Source organism: Octodon degus, unplaced genomic scaffold, assembly GCF_000260255.1.
Source record: "Octodon degus isolate 3935 unplaced genomic scaffold, OctDeg1.0 scaffold00222, whole genome shotgun sequence".
In the NCBI taxonomy this organism is placed as follows: Eukaryota; Metazoa; Chordata; class Mammalia; order Rodentia; family Octodontidae; genus Octodon; species Octodon degus.
In genome coordinates, this window is record NW_004524798.1 from 3,070,695 (window position 1) to 3,087,320 (window position 16,626).

A 16,626-nucleotide genomic window follows, 5' to 3' on the forward strand; every position below is an offset into this window, starting at 1 on the left:
AGCCTTAACATAAAGTAGAAAGGACATAATTTCAAAACATTTGTTTTCTTCCTTTTTTTTTTTTGCTGTGCCAGGGATTGAACTCAGGACCCTGCACTTGCCAGGCAAGCACTTATTCTACTGAGCTATCTCCCCCAGCCCCAGAAACATTTCCTTAAAATAAATAAGTTTTGTTTCAGAAGAAACTTACATTATTATCCTTACTCTTCTCTTATCATTCTGGGCCATTGAAAACTTTGGAATTCAGCAATTTGTCTTGTTTTATCAGGGAAATTTAATATCCCATGCAAGAAAGTAAAAGAGATGTTGGGGGACCAAAAAAAGAAAAAATGTTGCTAAAATTTTCATTCTTTGCCAGGCATATGTATTTTAACATCTAATAAGATAGTCGTTCTCCTGGAGAATTTCTATATTATAAAATATTTACTTGTCATAGTCATATTTATATGGTTAGACATTGAATTTGTGTCCTAATATGTAGCATATATTTGCGTCCATCTATAGACTAGATAACAAAAATTTTCTTTAAATTTCTAGTATATTGAATAGGTGGACCTTAAGAGTGGATTGCTCTTGCATACCTAAAAGTTACTACTAAAAATTTAATAATCCCAAAATGTTTTTACGCTGAAAGTAGCTCTCAAATTAATAGAATGAAAAGATCCAAACTAAAAATCAGGGCATGTCTTAGATAATTGTGTGTGTGTATTGGTGGGGTTATCAAATTCATTACCTTAGTCCTTGACAGGATTTATTCATTCTTCTTGAAGTATTGGAATTTCAGTAGCCAATGAGGGTAATAGGACAGAATATTTTAAAATGAGGATCTCACTGGGAAATCCAAATATGTGCTTGATACTTGATTATTTGAAATTCGTATTCTAAATCAGATTAGAGTGAAATGCGCCCTTGGTCAGGGAAATTAGGATAAAGAACATCTGTTTTGCAACAGTTGAGCAACGTTGCATCTGCCTGTTGGTGTGTCCCTTGGCTGCGCTGCAGTGGCCCTGAGTGACAGACAGTACCTGCTTCTGGGGCAGCAGCTACAGCTTCATCCACCTCTCTTCCTGATTGATTATTCAAGAAAGGCAGATGTATGGCTTAAAATGATTTTGTTCCTATTGTTTTTGGTAAACCTCTACATATTTAGAAAACAGTTGTCTTCTCCATAAAAGCCAGACGCTTGTTTCTCTTTACCTTTCCCTCAGTTCCTCATTGTTCCGGCCATTGTGGGCAGCGCCCTCCTCCATCGGCTGTCCGATGACTGCTGGGAAAAGATAACAGCATGGATTTATGGAATGGGGCTCTGTGCCCTCTTCATCGTCTCCACGGTGTTTCACATTGTGTCGTGGAAAAAGAGCCACTTAAGGTACAGTGGATGGCCGGCTGCCCCAATGGATCAGAATAGCTGACTCAGTGTAGGTCTCCTACACTGATGTATTTTAGTCAGGTAGGACAGAAAATGGACATTTTCCTGCCTTGTTGTTTTGATGCTCTCCCATAGTCCTGGGCACTTTCTTCGGGTTGGATGGACTGTGGTGGACTCCTCTTAACATATGCATCTAGGAACGCCGGCCTCTAGCCAGCAGCCAACACCCTAGTGGTTCCCCAGAGCTTAAAATTTGAAATCTTTTTATTTATTTATTTATTTATTTATTTATTTAATTTTTGGTGGAACTGAGGATTGAACTCAGGCCCTTGCGCTTGCCAGAGAAGTGCTTCTTCCACTGAGCCATCTCCCCAGCCCCTAAAATTTGAAATCTTGAGAGCTGTGTTCCAGTTCTCAAGTGTGCTAAGGATATGAGAACAGTAGCTGTGGATTAGTGGCAAAGTACTGAGCTTGGAGTCAGCAGGGGGCCTTTAGGCCTCCGTCCTGCTGCTTAACCTTGGGTAAGTCACCTGTCGTCTCCCAGGAGCCTCACTTTCTTTCTTACTGATGTCTGACTCACAGCATTATTGTGATAGGCAACTTAGATAATGTATGGGAAAACTATAAAAATGATAGACGACTGTAGGATTATAGGATGTGAGGAGGTGAGCTGCTATTTCTGTTTGTGAGGTTGAACTTTCATAATGAAGTTCTGTGTCTGTTATTCAAACACATTAATATTATTTTGCAAGTACTGATTATAAGGCACCTCCCAAATAGTGCTGTGGCCCTTGGCCTGCCGACAGTAAGGACATCAGAGCGTTCCTCCTCTGAGTGAAGGGTTCATTTGGGAGAGTACAGAGGAAGCCCCACACCATTTGGTCAGAATGGGTTGCATGTGAAATAGATTCTGCAGTTAATTTAGTAGGTTAAACCCCAAAGGGTGGAAGTTCTTCCCCAAAACAGGAGGATTCAGAGCCAACGAAGAGTGATTTGTCATTTTCAAAAATACCTTTTGATTTTGGAGAATGTCCAAGAATAATCATAAATTCTCCTTTTTAAAAGATATGCTTAGTTTAAAGCAGGATGTGGAACTGAGGAGTCCTGGTTTCATCATATGTCGAATCAGAGCTTCAGAGCTGGACAGAAGTCATTTAATCCAAGAGATCATATAAGCCAGACTTTGGCTTTTTGTTGAGGAAACTGAGGCGCAGACAAGTGGCCTGCCTTGCCTAAGTCAGTGAGACCTGCAGTACTGGATCTTCCCAAGATCCCTGGCTCCTCACCCTGTGTGTTCTTTCTACCATGCCCTTCATGAGCCTGCGTATGATTTACAGTTGGCTCCCCTTTCCTATAAGGTGATAGTTCCCTGAGCTAAAGATAAAACCACAGCGCTGAATGGCAAGGGCACTTGGGGACACGCACACAGGAGAGCCACAGGAGCACCTGGCTGCTCCGGGCATGCTGTCCCAGAGGCCAGGGGCCAGCCAGGAAGCAGAGCACTTCATTATCTTTTTGGCACAGTGTGACGCTTGTGGTTGCCTCGGCAGGCTCAGCCTTGATGTCTAGATTTCTGAATCAATAAGAGTTGTAGATGCTTACTGGAGTGTTCAGGCCCTCCCTGCCAGGGGCTGGAGCGGGTGCAATGGAAACCAGACTCCGATCCTTGAAACGGTGCTTCCAGAACCCTGAGCCACACGGCGAGTTTGGCTCTGCATTAAGCTTTTTAAGTATTCACCTAAAACCTCAAGTACATGAAAGGAAATGGTGTTTGTTATGTGCGAAATTCTGTGCTAAACTCATAGTCTGCAGTATCACACTTAACGTTCTGCACGCTCTAGGGAAAGAGTTCCACTTTACTTGTAAAGAAAATAAAACTCAGACAGGTATATGACAGAGCTTCAAGAAAATTCTAGGTCTTCAGACCTAGACCTGAGTTATTATCGAGGGGTAAGCTGTAGCTTCTGGATTAAAACCCTTTTTCTCCCAAGTGTACTTTTTACTTCTTTCCGAACACAAGTCCTCCTCTGTCTGCTCTGGCCAACACTCGGAGCGTGTGTGCGGTGAGGCCAGGCCTAGTAACTGCCACCCCATCACATCATAGCTGCGGTGAATTGGACAGTGAAAAGAGAAGCTAGAGGATGCTGTGTACCTCTTGATCACATGAGTGAGGGGCACTTGTGCCCAGCCCAGTTTTTGAAGCAATCTCAGAGACTCATAGGGCCAGGAAGATGGCTCAGTAGAATAAGTGCTTGCCTGGTAAACATAAGGGCCTGAGTTCAATCCCCGGTTCTGCCAAATAAAACAAAATAAAACAAAGCAGATCAGAGACTCATATTTTTCTCCCCACACTTGCTGACTTTTTGGTTTTAGAAGAAGGGAGTGGTACCCTGTTGGCAGCAAATGCATCTTCCGGTTTATTTCGCTATTCCTACATTACTGAATTTCTTTCGTTACAACTCACTGTCTGCACTAGACTATGTAAAGTAAAAGGGTCTTTTAAAGATGCTCTGAAAAGACTTGAAGACTGTGACCATGTTTAGGATTGTTACGGAGCATCAGTACTTTGCGCCCGGCCCTGCGGTAGAACCTTGGAGATGCTGTTCCCTCAAGGCATTTCATTAGACAGGCTGTAAAAGAAATGGAAAATGTCAGAAAGAGACTTTTCTTTTGCTTCAACCACCTTAGGCTTCCTAACTATCAGAGCATCTGCTGTGTGTACAGCCTAAAAATAATAGGAAGCATTTACTTGTGGCTTCGTATCATTAAAAACAAACAATGTGGCTTTGAAGGGCAAGCTATAAATGCCGTGAGAAACCAAATAGGAATGGAGATTGCAACATCGCGGGTACTGCTAGCCCATACTTCTGGTCTGAAGAACTGTTTAAGTAATTTATCTAACTTGTCTTCTCCCCCCTCTTCCCCAGGACTGTGGAGCATTGTTTTCACATGTGTGATAGGATGGTTATTTATTTTTTCATTGCTGCTTCTTACGCTCCATGGTAAGATAAGATGTTTTTGTTCTTGAAGAAGCCCTTAAGTCCTCGTCCCTTCTTCCCTCCCCACACTCCTGCCCTACTCCCAGCCCCTCTCAGACACACACATACATGTGTTTTCCCCTAGCGTGACTTCCTTGGGTCAGGTTTACATTTGGAGGGAGAAACACTTTGGAGTAAATATCTGGCCCCTGAATTCAGAGGAAATCTGTTCACTGGGCTTCGGGTAGCATTTTCCTTTTGAACTGTACCCTTGTCTCTCCAGCTCCCAATACTCCCTCCATCCAAATCTGCTTTTCAGAATATGTAGAAATTGGGGAAATTCAGTGAATGTATGCAGTATGAGGAAAGGAAACGTCCTTTTGAAATTTATACTTTGTCTTCTCTCTTTACAGCACAGTAGCTACTGTGCACTGGCATATTTCTATTTTATTTAGCTGAATTAAGATAACTAACCAAACTTGTTAACTTAGTACTCTGCTCATTTTCTTTGGCCTTTTGAGGGTAATTTGAATATCTTTTGAATATAGCCTTATGTTAATTGAAACCTAAAGAAAAATTAGTTTTCTTTTGTCAAGAGATGGTCCAGTTTCAAACACTGAGAAGTTTATATTATGCCATCACCTGCTATAGTCATTCAAAACAGCAGACAGCCTGATTCAAAAGAAAACATAATTATCTGTTAGAATAAAAAATATGTGCTAGCTTGCCTCAATATGTCTTACTAAATTATAGGTCTGATTCATATCCGGGCAAGAATGCTTAAAAGCTTTTGTGAAGTATACTTCAATTTAAAATAAGCAAATAAGTAATAAAAATATTTAAGTTGAGCTGAGGAATCAAATATCAAAGTAGGCAATTTGTTCACATGCAAGTAGTACCTTTTCCATTTGGGATTATTAATTTGTAGTAACAGCTAATCAGAACATTTGGGATTCTTCCTCTGTATTTATTTGTGTTAGGACATTAACATATGTGAATTTGTAGCATTTAAAATTTAGACCTTACAAAAATCCATATTTAAATTCTCACAACTGCCCTCACACATGCTGGGCTAATTCCCATGTTCCATCTTGGCTGAGAGCTTGGTAGTGGGAGCGTGTGGTCTTGTATCATCCTGAGTACGTGATCCTGACTCAGGCTGTTTTTCAGTGTTCTCCTGCAGCTGCTTAAGCAGTCTGCTCCCAAATGCGTGGTCAGGATGGAAGGGCAAGCAGCCTTTACCTCTCTGCCTTGCCAGGGAAAAGTTGGGCATGACAGGTGTACTGGGGCTCACTTCTGCATGTCTGGTTTTTGCTTGTTCTGTTTTTGAACCAGGGCCAGTGACATAGCTCAGCTGACTAAGTGCCTGCTTAGGCAAGTGCAGGGACCAGGGTTCAATCTCTAGTACTGTATGCCATGGTGGCCCTGCCCCCAGGTGCGCTGAGGTGACCACCGAGTCTGGATATGGTGGCACATGCCTATAATCCCAGTGCTGAGGAGGCTGAAAACAGGAGGACCACTACAAGTCCGATCTGTGTAGTGAGACCTGTACCAAATACATAAAAGAAAATTGTTTTTGAACCATCCTGGAACTAATTCTAAGTTTAAAGGTCGGCTGACAATTTTTTCTTTGAGTTATGAATTTTCCCCAAATTTCTATGTTGTATATTGAGTGCCTTTTCTTTCTGCTTCTCTTTGAGCGTTTTCTTAGTTTTCAGGGATCAGAGGAAAACATAACGAATGCGAATTCCCTTCATTTATCCCTTCTGTTCTTTGTTGTCATGTTTTCATTTGTAGGTTAAATCTCCGAGAACTTGGACCACTGGCAGCTCATATGCGTTGGTTTATCTGGCTCATGGCAGCTGGAGGAACCATTTATGTATTTCTCTACCATGAAAAGTAAGAACAAAATAATTTACATTTGGTACTTTTAAAATTCACTGCCTAAATTTTATGTTTCCAAAATCTAATTTCCTGTTTCCTCTTTGAAATAGTAGAAATACATAAATAGAATAAATATTTTAAATAAATCATTGGATCCATTCGGTATTCATCATTAGTGGACAGATTGCTGCCGGACAGTGTGGCAGGCATGTGTGTGGTAGAACATAGACAGGAGACAGGACAGCTTGGTCATTTTGAGTCAGTAGGACTTTGTGTCTCCTTTGGAGGCAAACTAGCCTTGTCTTCTGAGATTTAGTATTACATGGGAAAAATAATCTTTTCAGTGCGAAGATTGAAGAGGACACATCTTAAGGGTCCAGCACATGTACCTAGTTAAGAAACTAGAATGTTCCAAATAGGCTTCCCTGAGAAAAGGGCCATAGAAAAAGACATCTAAACCCTTACTGTCTTAACCCTAGAGGACAATAGGCCATTCTCATAAATGTTTTGTAATTTTTAAAGTAATTTTTTAGAAAGGCTTATTGAAATGTATCATCTTGGCTCTAGAGGTCCTTCAGGGTCAATTCTAGAACATGCAGGTTAGGCATCAGGCAAGTGGCTCATCTGGAAAGCAGGGTCCAAGTGTCCTGGTCCCTATTCTGTAGCTTTGTATTATCTCATGGGCTTGAATTTGAGAAACTTAACAACCATGAAGTCATTGTCATTATATTTACTAGATTGCATTTTATTCAATTCTTTATTGCGGTTGGCAGAGTGACTTTCAAAATTTGTATTTGTCAGTGTATTGTTTTCTCCTTTCAGAAGAAAATGATAATTTTCACTGACTTTGATTTTGAGATTCACCTAAACCCTCTTCGATCTTAAAGTGGCAAGGCTGAATGGTTATGCCGTATATATAAATTCAAGCAAGCAGTTTGGTTCTTGCACTCAAACCCCTAAATTACACCCTTGGCTAAAAATAAAAAGGGAAGTAAGGCACTGTTTCCTTTCTTCCAATCCTTTTCGTGTAAACCACACCCTTGAACCCATTCTTCTCCTAATGTCACTTCTTGGTAGGTTTTGGCTATAAAACACAGAGAATGAAGTGTAAGTCATCACTGGCCATTTAGTTTGGCAGAAGTGAGGAAATACCAGTTGTGCCCAGCACTGCTATAGGCTCTGCAAACCCAATTGTAAGAAAAATTTGGTCCCTGCCTTTGAGGCTTTTATTGTAGTTGGTCAAAAATGCACATAAAATTTTAATACAATGTGTTTTGTAGAATTTACTTCTATTTCATGTATTTCAGAAGGTGATGATCCTTAGACATAGTAGTCCGTATACATGCAAAATGAAGACAGTCCTCTCCCTAGGACTGCTGGTACTTTACCTCTGATCAAACTACACCCTGCATTGTAGTTCCATCTGTCTTCAGTTTCACTTGATTATAGCTCTGGATTGAAATGACAGTAAAGACAAACACACTAGGATTGGGAAGGGAAAGACAGAGGATGAATTGAATTCAATTTAACTACAGTCCTTTTCACAGAAAACATTTTCTAGGTAGCATGTGGAGTTTCATGCCTTTTCAATTCTAGAAGAAATGCTAGCCCACCGTTATGCAATCCTGGTATGTTAGGCAAGGAGATGTAGTTGTCTCTTACTGAGAAATGTGTTTCATTTGAGCAGTTAAAAGTTTGTGAGGCCGGGGAGATGGCTCAGTGGAATAAGCACTTCCCTGGCAAGCGCAAGGGCCTGAGTTCAATCCCCGGTTCCCCCCAAAAAAGAAAAAAAGTTTGTATTTCCTTTTCAAAATGAAAAAGGAAAAGCTGGCATGTAAATGATCTAAGTATTAAATACAGAAACTAAATTAACTATTTCCGTTCTTGTAGGTATAAAGTGGTTGAGCTCTTTTTCTATCTCACAATGGGCTTTTCTCCAGCCTTGGTGGTGACATCAATGGTAAGAAGTAAATTCATAATTGTAGTCATTTTCCTTTCAATTCATGGGATTCTTGCCTGATTGTACCTTCTTGAACTTGGCACACGTCCATCAAGCTAGAGATTGAAAGAAAGAGGCATGCATAGTACACTGTGCCAACAGTGTGCCCCGGGCACTAAGATTGGAGACTGTACCTCTACGTATGTTTCTTCCCTTTTGATTTGTTCAGTACGCATTTATATATTTATTTTAGATACTCTTTTTTCATCCCATCACCTTCTCAACCCTCTTTCTAAGGGGGTATGTGATTATATGAAGGTGGATATTTCTGCTTGAACTACTTGGCTTATCACTAAATCTCTGGAAGAAGGTCAATTTGCAGGTATTGTAAAATGATCAAAATACAAATTAACATCTTGTAGAATCTCAACAATTAGAAGGACCTTAAAGGCATCTGCTTCAATGTTTTACTGGATATCTTTCAGATCCGTTTCCTGTTATTTTTTTCACTTGATTTTAGGTACTATTTCTCTTCCCAAAGAAAGTTCATCTTTCTTCTTAAACTTTTTTTTTTTTTTTTTTTTTTTTTTTGGTGGAACCGGGGATTGAACTCAGGCCCTTGTGCTTGCCAGGGAAGCGCTTATTCTACTGAGCCATCTCCCCAGCCCCTCTTCTTAAACTTTGACTACATTTTGAGCACTTGGATGGATAGCAGTGTTACACTGTCTTTCATAGGCATGTGCATTATGTATTTTGAGTTCCTTTTTACATGGAGTTACTGTTTGGAAATCTATGTGGATCTGTCACTTTGAAAGAATATGTATCACTTCGATCTCTGCCTACCTGGCTGTTTGTGCCTTTCTGTATGCCACTGTCTTATGCTCTGTTTTCTTTGCCATCAGCTACTGTAATAAGTAAAGAGGCTTCCCCATGTTTAGTTTGAACCCCCTTACAGCCTGCATGGTCAGAAGAACTACACCTGAGACTGGGCGTGGTGGCAAGCGCCTGTAATCCCAGCGCTTAGGGAGGCTGAAAACAGGAGGATCACTATGAGTCTGTAGTGAGACCCTGTAGACCCTATACTAAATACATTAAAAAAAAAGAGAGAGAGAGAGAGAAGAAGAACCGCACCTGTGGTTTTGCTCCTGGACTCACAGAAGCAACATAAGGCCATAATTCTGCTGTGTATATATAGCATTATCTTTGCTCACAAATATACCTGTAGGAGTAGGAACCTGATTCTGTTTTTATAATTTTTTTTTATTTTTACAGGAAATATGCCTTATGAATATGTAACAAAATGTGTTTCTTCAAGATAGAACATTTATAAGGCTTTAGTAATTACTTAGTACCAAAAGTACACACGGGTCAGTTGGTAAGGGTAGCCGAGAATGGCAAGGAGGGCCAAATGCAAAGTGAAAACATGTCCGGGGTGGCCACATAATTAGAGGGTCATTCAGGACACCTGGAGCAGTATAAGCGAAGTCTGGGTAGCCAGGTTAGTAATTATTCGAATAGAATTTCAGATAAGTTCCCTTCGGGTATTGTCAGAGCAGGTTTGTCTAGTCTTTTTACTGTCCCAGATCTTTCGTTGGCATTTTCATAAGTGGTGTAACAGAAGGTGAGTAATGTTTATGATAGCCCCGCAGGATAATCCCCACACTGCAGCCGTGTAGCTCAGGATTCAGCAGGCAAATACAGCTCCTGCTCGGGCGCAGGCTGTCGTACAGTCAGTTCTGTAGCATTGTGGGGAAAGTTCAGGCTGCGATGGGAGCACAAAACCAGAGTGCCAGTAGGCGAGAGGATCGGGCTGATTGGGAAGGACCAGCAGGAGCAGAGAGACGGTCAGTGGAGCGAGGCTGTAGGTGGAGAATGTGGCACGCAAGGAGGTGGAAGTGGGGGACGCCTGCGGCATCTTTGTAGCGTGTGTAGGAGGCAAGCCCAATATGCCTTCAGCCGGTGCTTGCATTGCAGGTGTCGTACAAACATACAGTGAGTGTTTAATTTATAAAATTTTATTGCAGTAGGTCTTGTTAAGTCACTGAATTGCCCAGGGCAGGTTGGAGTTTGTGGTCCTCCTGCCTCAGCCTCCCACATGCTGGGAATATCAGCGTGTACCAGCAGCTTTGGGGTCTCACTTGTTTCTTCCTCCTTTGAGATATGTTGAAATTTTAGTGTAATCTGCCTTACCCTCAGCCTTGTTTTTCTCATATGCCAACCTCTTTTGGGGCCTTATCAATCTGGAAATAAGTTTTTCAGTTCTGAGATAAAAAAAAAAGTTATTACAGTAAAGACACTGGCATTACTCCTCCTCAGAATCCTCCCTCTCACTTCCAACACATCTTACTCATCTTGCCACTTTCTGAGGCAGTTCTAGAAGTCTTTAATGACTGTCTTTATGAAGTCCAATAAAAAGTATAGCGAATGCCGCTGTCGAGGCCAACTAATGGAGAGACTGGCTTGTAAAAACATTATGCTTGTCTTCGTACACTGTATTCACTGGGCCTGGCCCCAGATGACTCATGGATCTCAAAATCAAAATGACCATGAAAGGTGGACGTTTTAAATGGGTTCAGGTCATCAGGGGAGCCAGAAGACCATACCTGAAGACACAAAAAACGAGTTCCAGAGCTGCTTCAGAAAGAGACAAGGGGTGGAATAAGTGTGTTCAAAGCAAGGGGGGACTATTTGGAAGGGGATTAATGGCTTTTGCAGTGTGTCTTTTGCAGTAATAATTTCTTTTAAAAAAATTAAGCATCCCTCATATTGTTTGGTCACATCAGGCGTATTCCTGTTCAGTGTGCGCGTACGCCTGGTGGGAAGCATGCAGATGGCGTAAGTCTTGGGGTAAAAGCTGGGAGCTACAAGGAGTCCCAATCAAAGTGGACCGCATAAGCTCTCTGCGCCAACAGCACCAAGGTGATTGAGGACTCGGCACTCTGGTTCTGATCTGAATCATGAGCATCAGACTTTGCACTCATGTACCACTAAGAGCCATAAAACTAGAAATAGAGTCAAAGTACTAGTTTTTTTGGCATTGGACTTAGGTCTTGAAGGAAGAGTAACTGAGACATAGACTTCAGATTCTCCGCAGTTTCCCTGAACGCTTCCCAAATAACAGCAAAAGGAAATGGAGGTCAGAAAGTGGAAGAGGAAAGAGAAATTGGCATTTTTCACTGTGAGACAGCTGCATGGGGAACTGGAGAGTAGGGAACTACTGAGGGAAGCAGCTCCAGAAATGCAAGCAGGAGCTTCCTTGACTGGAATTGAGGGGCATTTGTGCAGAGCAAGACTCTGCAAACTCTGGTGAAGGATAACTATGTGAAGGTCGTGAGATAAACGGAGCTTCCAGAAAGTGCTTAGTGCTGGGAAGCACTGGCATTTCAGCCAGCCGTGCTGAGCATCCCAGGCATTCGGGTGACTGTGCCAGAGCCGCGCCTCAGGAGCAGCGCTACTCCGGCTCCTGCCTGATGGCTGGTTTAGAACGGTCGAAACTGTGCCCATACCAACCTCAAAGGGATCCTTCAGTAAATAAATTGCCTGCCAAAAGAAAATCACCCGCGGAGGAAGGCCACAAAATCTATGCTCTACAAAGTTGATACCTACCAGCTGAACAAATACTACCAGACAGACAAGAGGCAGGAAAATGACACATACCTAAGGAAAGGAAGGTCAAGCAGAGCAAACCCAAACACAATAGATGTTGAAATGTGTTTGCAAGGATGTTACAACATAGTAAATAAACAAGTGAGTCATCTCTAAACGTAAGAACTCTACTGTCTTGAGAAAAAATACAGTAGAGATTTAAGTGGGCTCAATTTGTGGCAGTCTCCTGCCTCGGCCTCCCAATTTCTGGGGTTATAGGCATGTACCACCACATTGGGCTCTTGCCATTTTCTGAATCAGTTCTGGATATCCTCATTAATAACTGTCTTATGAGGTATGATTAAAAAATATAATAAATGCTGCTGCTGAGTACAAGCCAGTAGAAAGGAAGGCTTATAAAAACATTAGTGTGTCCACATCCATCTTATTGGCCAAATCTGGCACTGTGTAACTTCTGGCTCTTCCTTGACATCAAAATGACCCAAAGGTAAACGTTTTGAGTTGATTCTGAGCACAGAAGCAATGACGATAGCTCAACTGAAGATGCTCACAAAAGAGGACTTCTAGAGTGCTGCTGGGTAGCCACAAGACGAAGGTTTCTAACTGAGGGTATGGATGGAATTATGTCCTGTCACTGTTTTAACTTTTAAAAATGTAAACACGGCTGATTCATCCCATGTCCCCTTGTGATAAGGATATACTTTGTCATGCGCTGAGTAACTATCAACAGAAAAGCCATAGCAAATAGGCAAATCGTGTAGCTAAGTAGCCAAGAAAGAAGATAAACTAGAATACTTAATTTAATTTAAGAAATTAGGGTAAGAGTGACCTAAGAACAAAGTATAGATGAAATAAAAAAAATATTGTATGATAAGAGGCATGAAAACAACTCTGTCAATGATTATATAATATAGAATGATAGTTAGGAAAATGACCTAAACATTCCAGTTAAATTCCGTGACTTTCAGACTGGATTTTTGAAAATCTGCTACATGTGTTCATGTGAACACTCTGAATGAACCAGAGACGGGTGAAAGAATGGAAGAGAAAGCATTGTGAATATACTATCATAAGCAAACAGAAATGGCTCCTTGATGTCAGTCAGAGCAGATGGAAGACAAGATCTGTTAACTGAGTTGAGGAGGAGCGTTCCGTACTAAAGGGCCCCTCCAGCCCACGGTGGGCATGTGACGTGGCAGTGCAGCTTCAGAACACAACAAAATCTAACGAAGCGGAAACAAATCCACAGTACAGTTGGAGAGTTTGCTAATCTTCTCTCAGTCATTGAGCAAGGCATTAAGAATAAGGATAAATGAAGCAACCCAATAGATTTGCATAACATATTCCGTGGGATCACCTAACTGGCATGTCAGGATTCTCCACCCAGATACTGCAGTGCAGAAATTCTCTGGATCAAACAGATAATAGTTGTAAAGTAATCCTCGGTGGATGTCAGAGAATTGAAATTACACCACGAAAATGTGAAGAATTCCCAAATATTTGAAAATAGAGACGACGTACCACATTCACAGGGCTTTGGATGCACGATAATGAAGAGGCAGCGCAGCGGTTGTGCTGAGCCTGAGCAGTGCTTGGGAGGAAATGAGCAGCGCTGTGTGCATTGCTGGCATGAAGACCAGAGTTGTCAGCGTGGGGCCAGGCCCTGAGCACCCGGATATTTGTCAGATATCAGCCGAGATGCCGTGAAAGTACTTTGTGGGTGATTTGATGTTTAAGAGCAGATTATTCCCCATAATATAGGTAGACAGCAATCAAAAAGTGTTTGGAGTTTTTGAAAGATGGAGGTCCTCTAAGGAAGAGTTCTTCCTTCTAGAGCATCATCCTTAGATGGAGCATTAACCCTTTCCTCGGCCTCCTGCCTGCCAGCCTGCCCTGCAGAATTCACACTCACTGTCTCATAATTGCACGAGCTAATTTTTCTTTTTTTTTTTTGTTTTTCTTCCTGAGACAGAATCTCACTTTGTAGTTTAGGCTGGCCTTGAACACTACGTAGCCCAGGCTGGCTCTGAGATCTCAGTGATCTGCTGCCTCAGTCTCCTGCGTGCTGGGATTACAGGTGTGTGCCATCACGCCTGGTACATGAGCCAGTTTCTTAAAGTAAGCCAGTGTATACACTCTCACACATCCAAGCCACACACGTATCATATTGGTTCTGTTTCTCTGAAGAACCCTGACTGACACAATGAGAAAAGAGAAAAGTTTTAAAACGAGTCATCTAAGATTCTACTCTGTGCTACTAAAAAAGAACAAATTAATCACAAAATAATACCAGTGAGGAAATAAAGAATGGAACTCAGTAAAATAGCAAATTAATAAAGAAATGGACATGGAAGGTCTTTGAAAGTACTACAGTTGGTAGGACCTCCAGGAAGAGGGCAGAGGGGTAAGCAGCAGGGAAAGTGCTTCTCTAAGACGCGGTGTCCCGACACTGGAATAGAGTGATGTAAGGAAGAGAAGAAGTGGGGATGTGGGTCCCGGGACCCAGGAAGGATCTGGAGCAAGAGGGAGGCCTACAGCGAGGGTGAAGAGAGAGACATCCATGAGTAAGGACACTGTGCTTTCTCCCTGAGCCCTGACTCACTGTGTGGGAGGGCAGATGCACAGAGGCAGCTGGTGACCCGAGTCCTCCACGGAGAAGTACACTGGTGGAACAGGGCAGTGGGTACAGTGGTCCTCGGTGGCTGGTTTGTTACTCGGGTTCAGATGTCCCCTAAGAGCAGGGCCAGCTGAGCTTGGAGTTCAGGGCACCTGTGGGGCAGCTCCGTGTAGCAGCTCTCAGGTCAGGGTGAGGCTGCCAAGGTCACGGTGGTGGGGCATCAGGAAGCTGAAGCCAGGCGGCAGGAGGCAGTGGAGTGTGCAGGCTGAACAGGCTGGTGCTGGCCTCCCTGCTGGAAACCACCCTGAATGCCAGTGGGGCCAAAGGTGCAGGCTTGCTGGGACTGTCCTTGCCCTGCCACAGCTAGGGCTGGCTTGCCGGGATTCATCAGCACAGCTGACTTTGTCTACCAGGGACAGCAGAGACACGCCTTGAAGTGGACGTTTCCCCCCCCTTTTTTTTTTTCTTTTCTTGTTTTTGTTTTGTTTTGTCTTATTTTTTCTTGATTGTTCTTGTTTTTATACGAATGTGAGCAGTGTTTCTTGTTTTGTTGTTCTGTTGTTTTTTTCTTCCTCTTTCCTTCCTGTCTTTATCAGTGTCCTAAAGTTTATATAATCTTCATTTGTCCTCCAGTTTTGCTCTAATCTCTTCTTCTGTTTCTCTATTTTTACCCCAACCTCCTTTAAATTTTCTCCCATGAGGGAGAAAATTGCCATACTTGGGGCTTATTAACTATATACAAAGTAAATAGAGATTGTTTCTGAATCCAGAGATTGTTTCAGAATCCAGACAGAGTCTGCATTGGTTCAGATTTTATATAACCACATATGTAGTTCATATGGTTAAGGGTGGCAAATTAATACCACAGTTCATTAGTTAGTTTCTAGGCTCTGTGATGCTGTTGTTACTGATGATTGTACTACTTTAGCCACGGTGACATAATTGTCCTAACCAGTTGATCTTCCTGGTATCCCAAGACCGAGATTGCCTGATCATCATAAAACATACTATAGGCCAGTGCTGAAGACCCGGGTCAAAAGCAAGTCGGAAGCAGCTTCTCATCCCCAATAAATTGAAGTGGTGAGGTCTTGAAACAGACCCAAAGGTCAGCTGTTCCTGGAAGACATCTCCGAGATGTGGTCACTTCCTAAGGGTTCTAAATGCTAGGGATAATGCCACTTGCCATAAGCAATTTACAAATGTCAACCCAGGAATTAAACTAAAAAAAATTTTTTAAAAAAACATTACAGTTGTTAAGACTCAGACTATTCAAGAAACAAAAATATAAAATACTATTATGGATAGTAAGACAAAGACTATCACTATGCATCCCACAAATATTAAAATGATAAGAGGGGATATACTAAATCAACTTTATACCAAAACAAGAAAAAAAATAGCAACTTAGATGAAATGGACAAATTTCTTGAAAGACAGTTTGTCCTGCAGAAGACTCAAGAAAAAAGAAAAGATCTGGCTAGTCATGTATCCTTTAAAGAAATTAAATCCATAACCAGAAGCCTCCTACAAAGGTAACTCCAGGCCTTGATAGCTTCACTGATAAAGTCAATCTAATATTTAAGGTAGAAATAATACCAGTTCTACACAAAATGTTTTAAAAAGTAGAATGGGGGATTTGCTTCTTAATTCCCTTGTATAAGAAATACTGTCATTACTCTGAAAACAAAGATATTATTGGGGAAAAATAAATAAAACAGCAAGATAGTACTTTTCATGAAACAAAAAAAGCTTTACCAAAATATTTACAAATTAACTCATCAATATATATGAAAATATAAATTACATTTATTCTAGGACTGCAAGATTAGTACATCACTTAAAAATTGGTCATCGAAATTTATTACAATAATTGAGAGAATCGAGGGAAAACAGTAGTCATTTCAGTAGATACTGAAGAAACATTTGACAGATTTCATTATTTTGTGAGGTTTAAAATAAAAAAATCCACCAACTTGAAAACTTCATAAATTTGATAAGGGAATTTTGTGAAATACATGCTGGCTAGTATTATATTTAAATGGTGAAATGCTGGCTGGGTCAGTTGTCTCTCTTGCTTCTTCTGTTCAGCATTAAGCTGGGGCTGTAGCCATGTAGTAATGTGAGAAAGACCTGAAAGGCACATATAGCAGAAAGAAAGGATAAATCTTTATTAGAGATGGCACTGATCGTGTGTGTATAGAAGACGTCTTAAGAGAGCTACACAAAGCTGCTA

General features: G+C 41.5%; 1 protein-coding gene across 3 annotated transcripts in view; it reads left to right on the top strand.

Moving 5' to 3' along the window:
* Mmd (monocyte to macrophage differentiation associated) overlaps nt 1–16,626 on the top strand; it is a 36,364-nt gene that overhangs the window by 8,713 nt on the left and 11,025 nt on the right. For all 3 annotated transcript variants that reach the window (XM_023705527.1, XM_023705528.1, XM_004645283.2), the window contains exons 3-6: nt 1,209–1,369; nt 4,297–4,371; nt 6,145–6,246; nt 8,122–8,191. In XM_023705527.1, the coding sequence (XP_023561295.1) occupies nt 1,209–1,369; nt 4,297–4,371; nt 6,145–6,246; nt 8,122–8,191 (408 nt within the window). The remainder of the gene's footprint in view (nt 1–1,208; nt 1,370–4,296; nt 4,372–6,144; nt 6,247–8,121; nt 8,192–16,626) is intronic.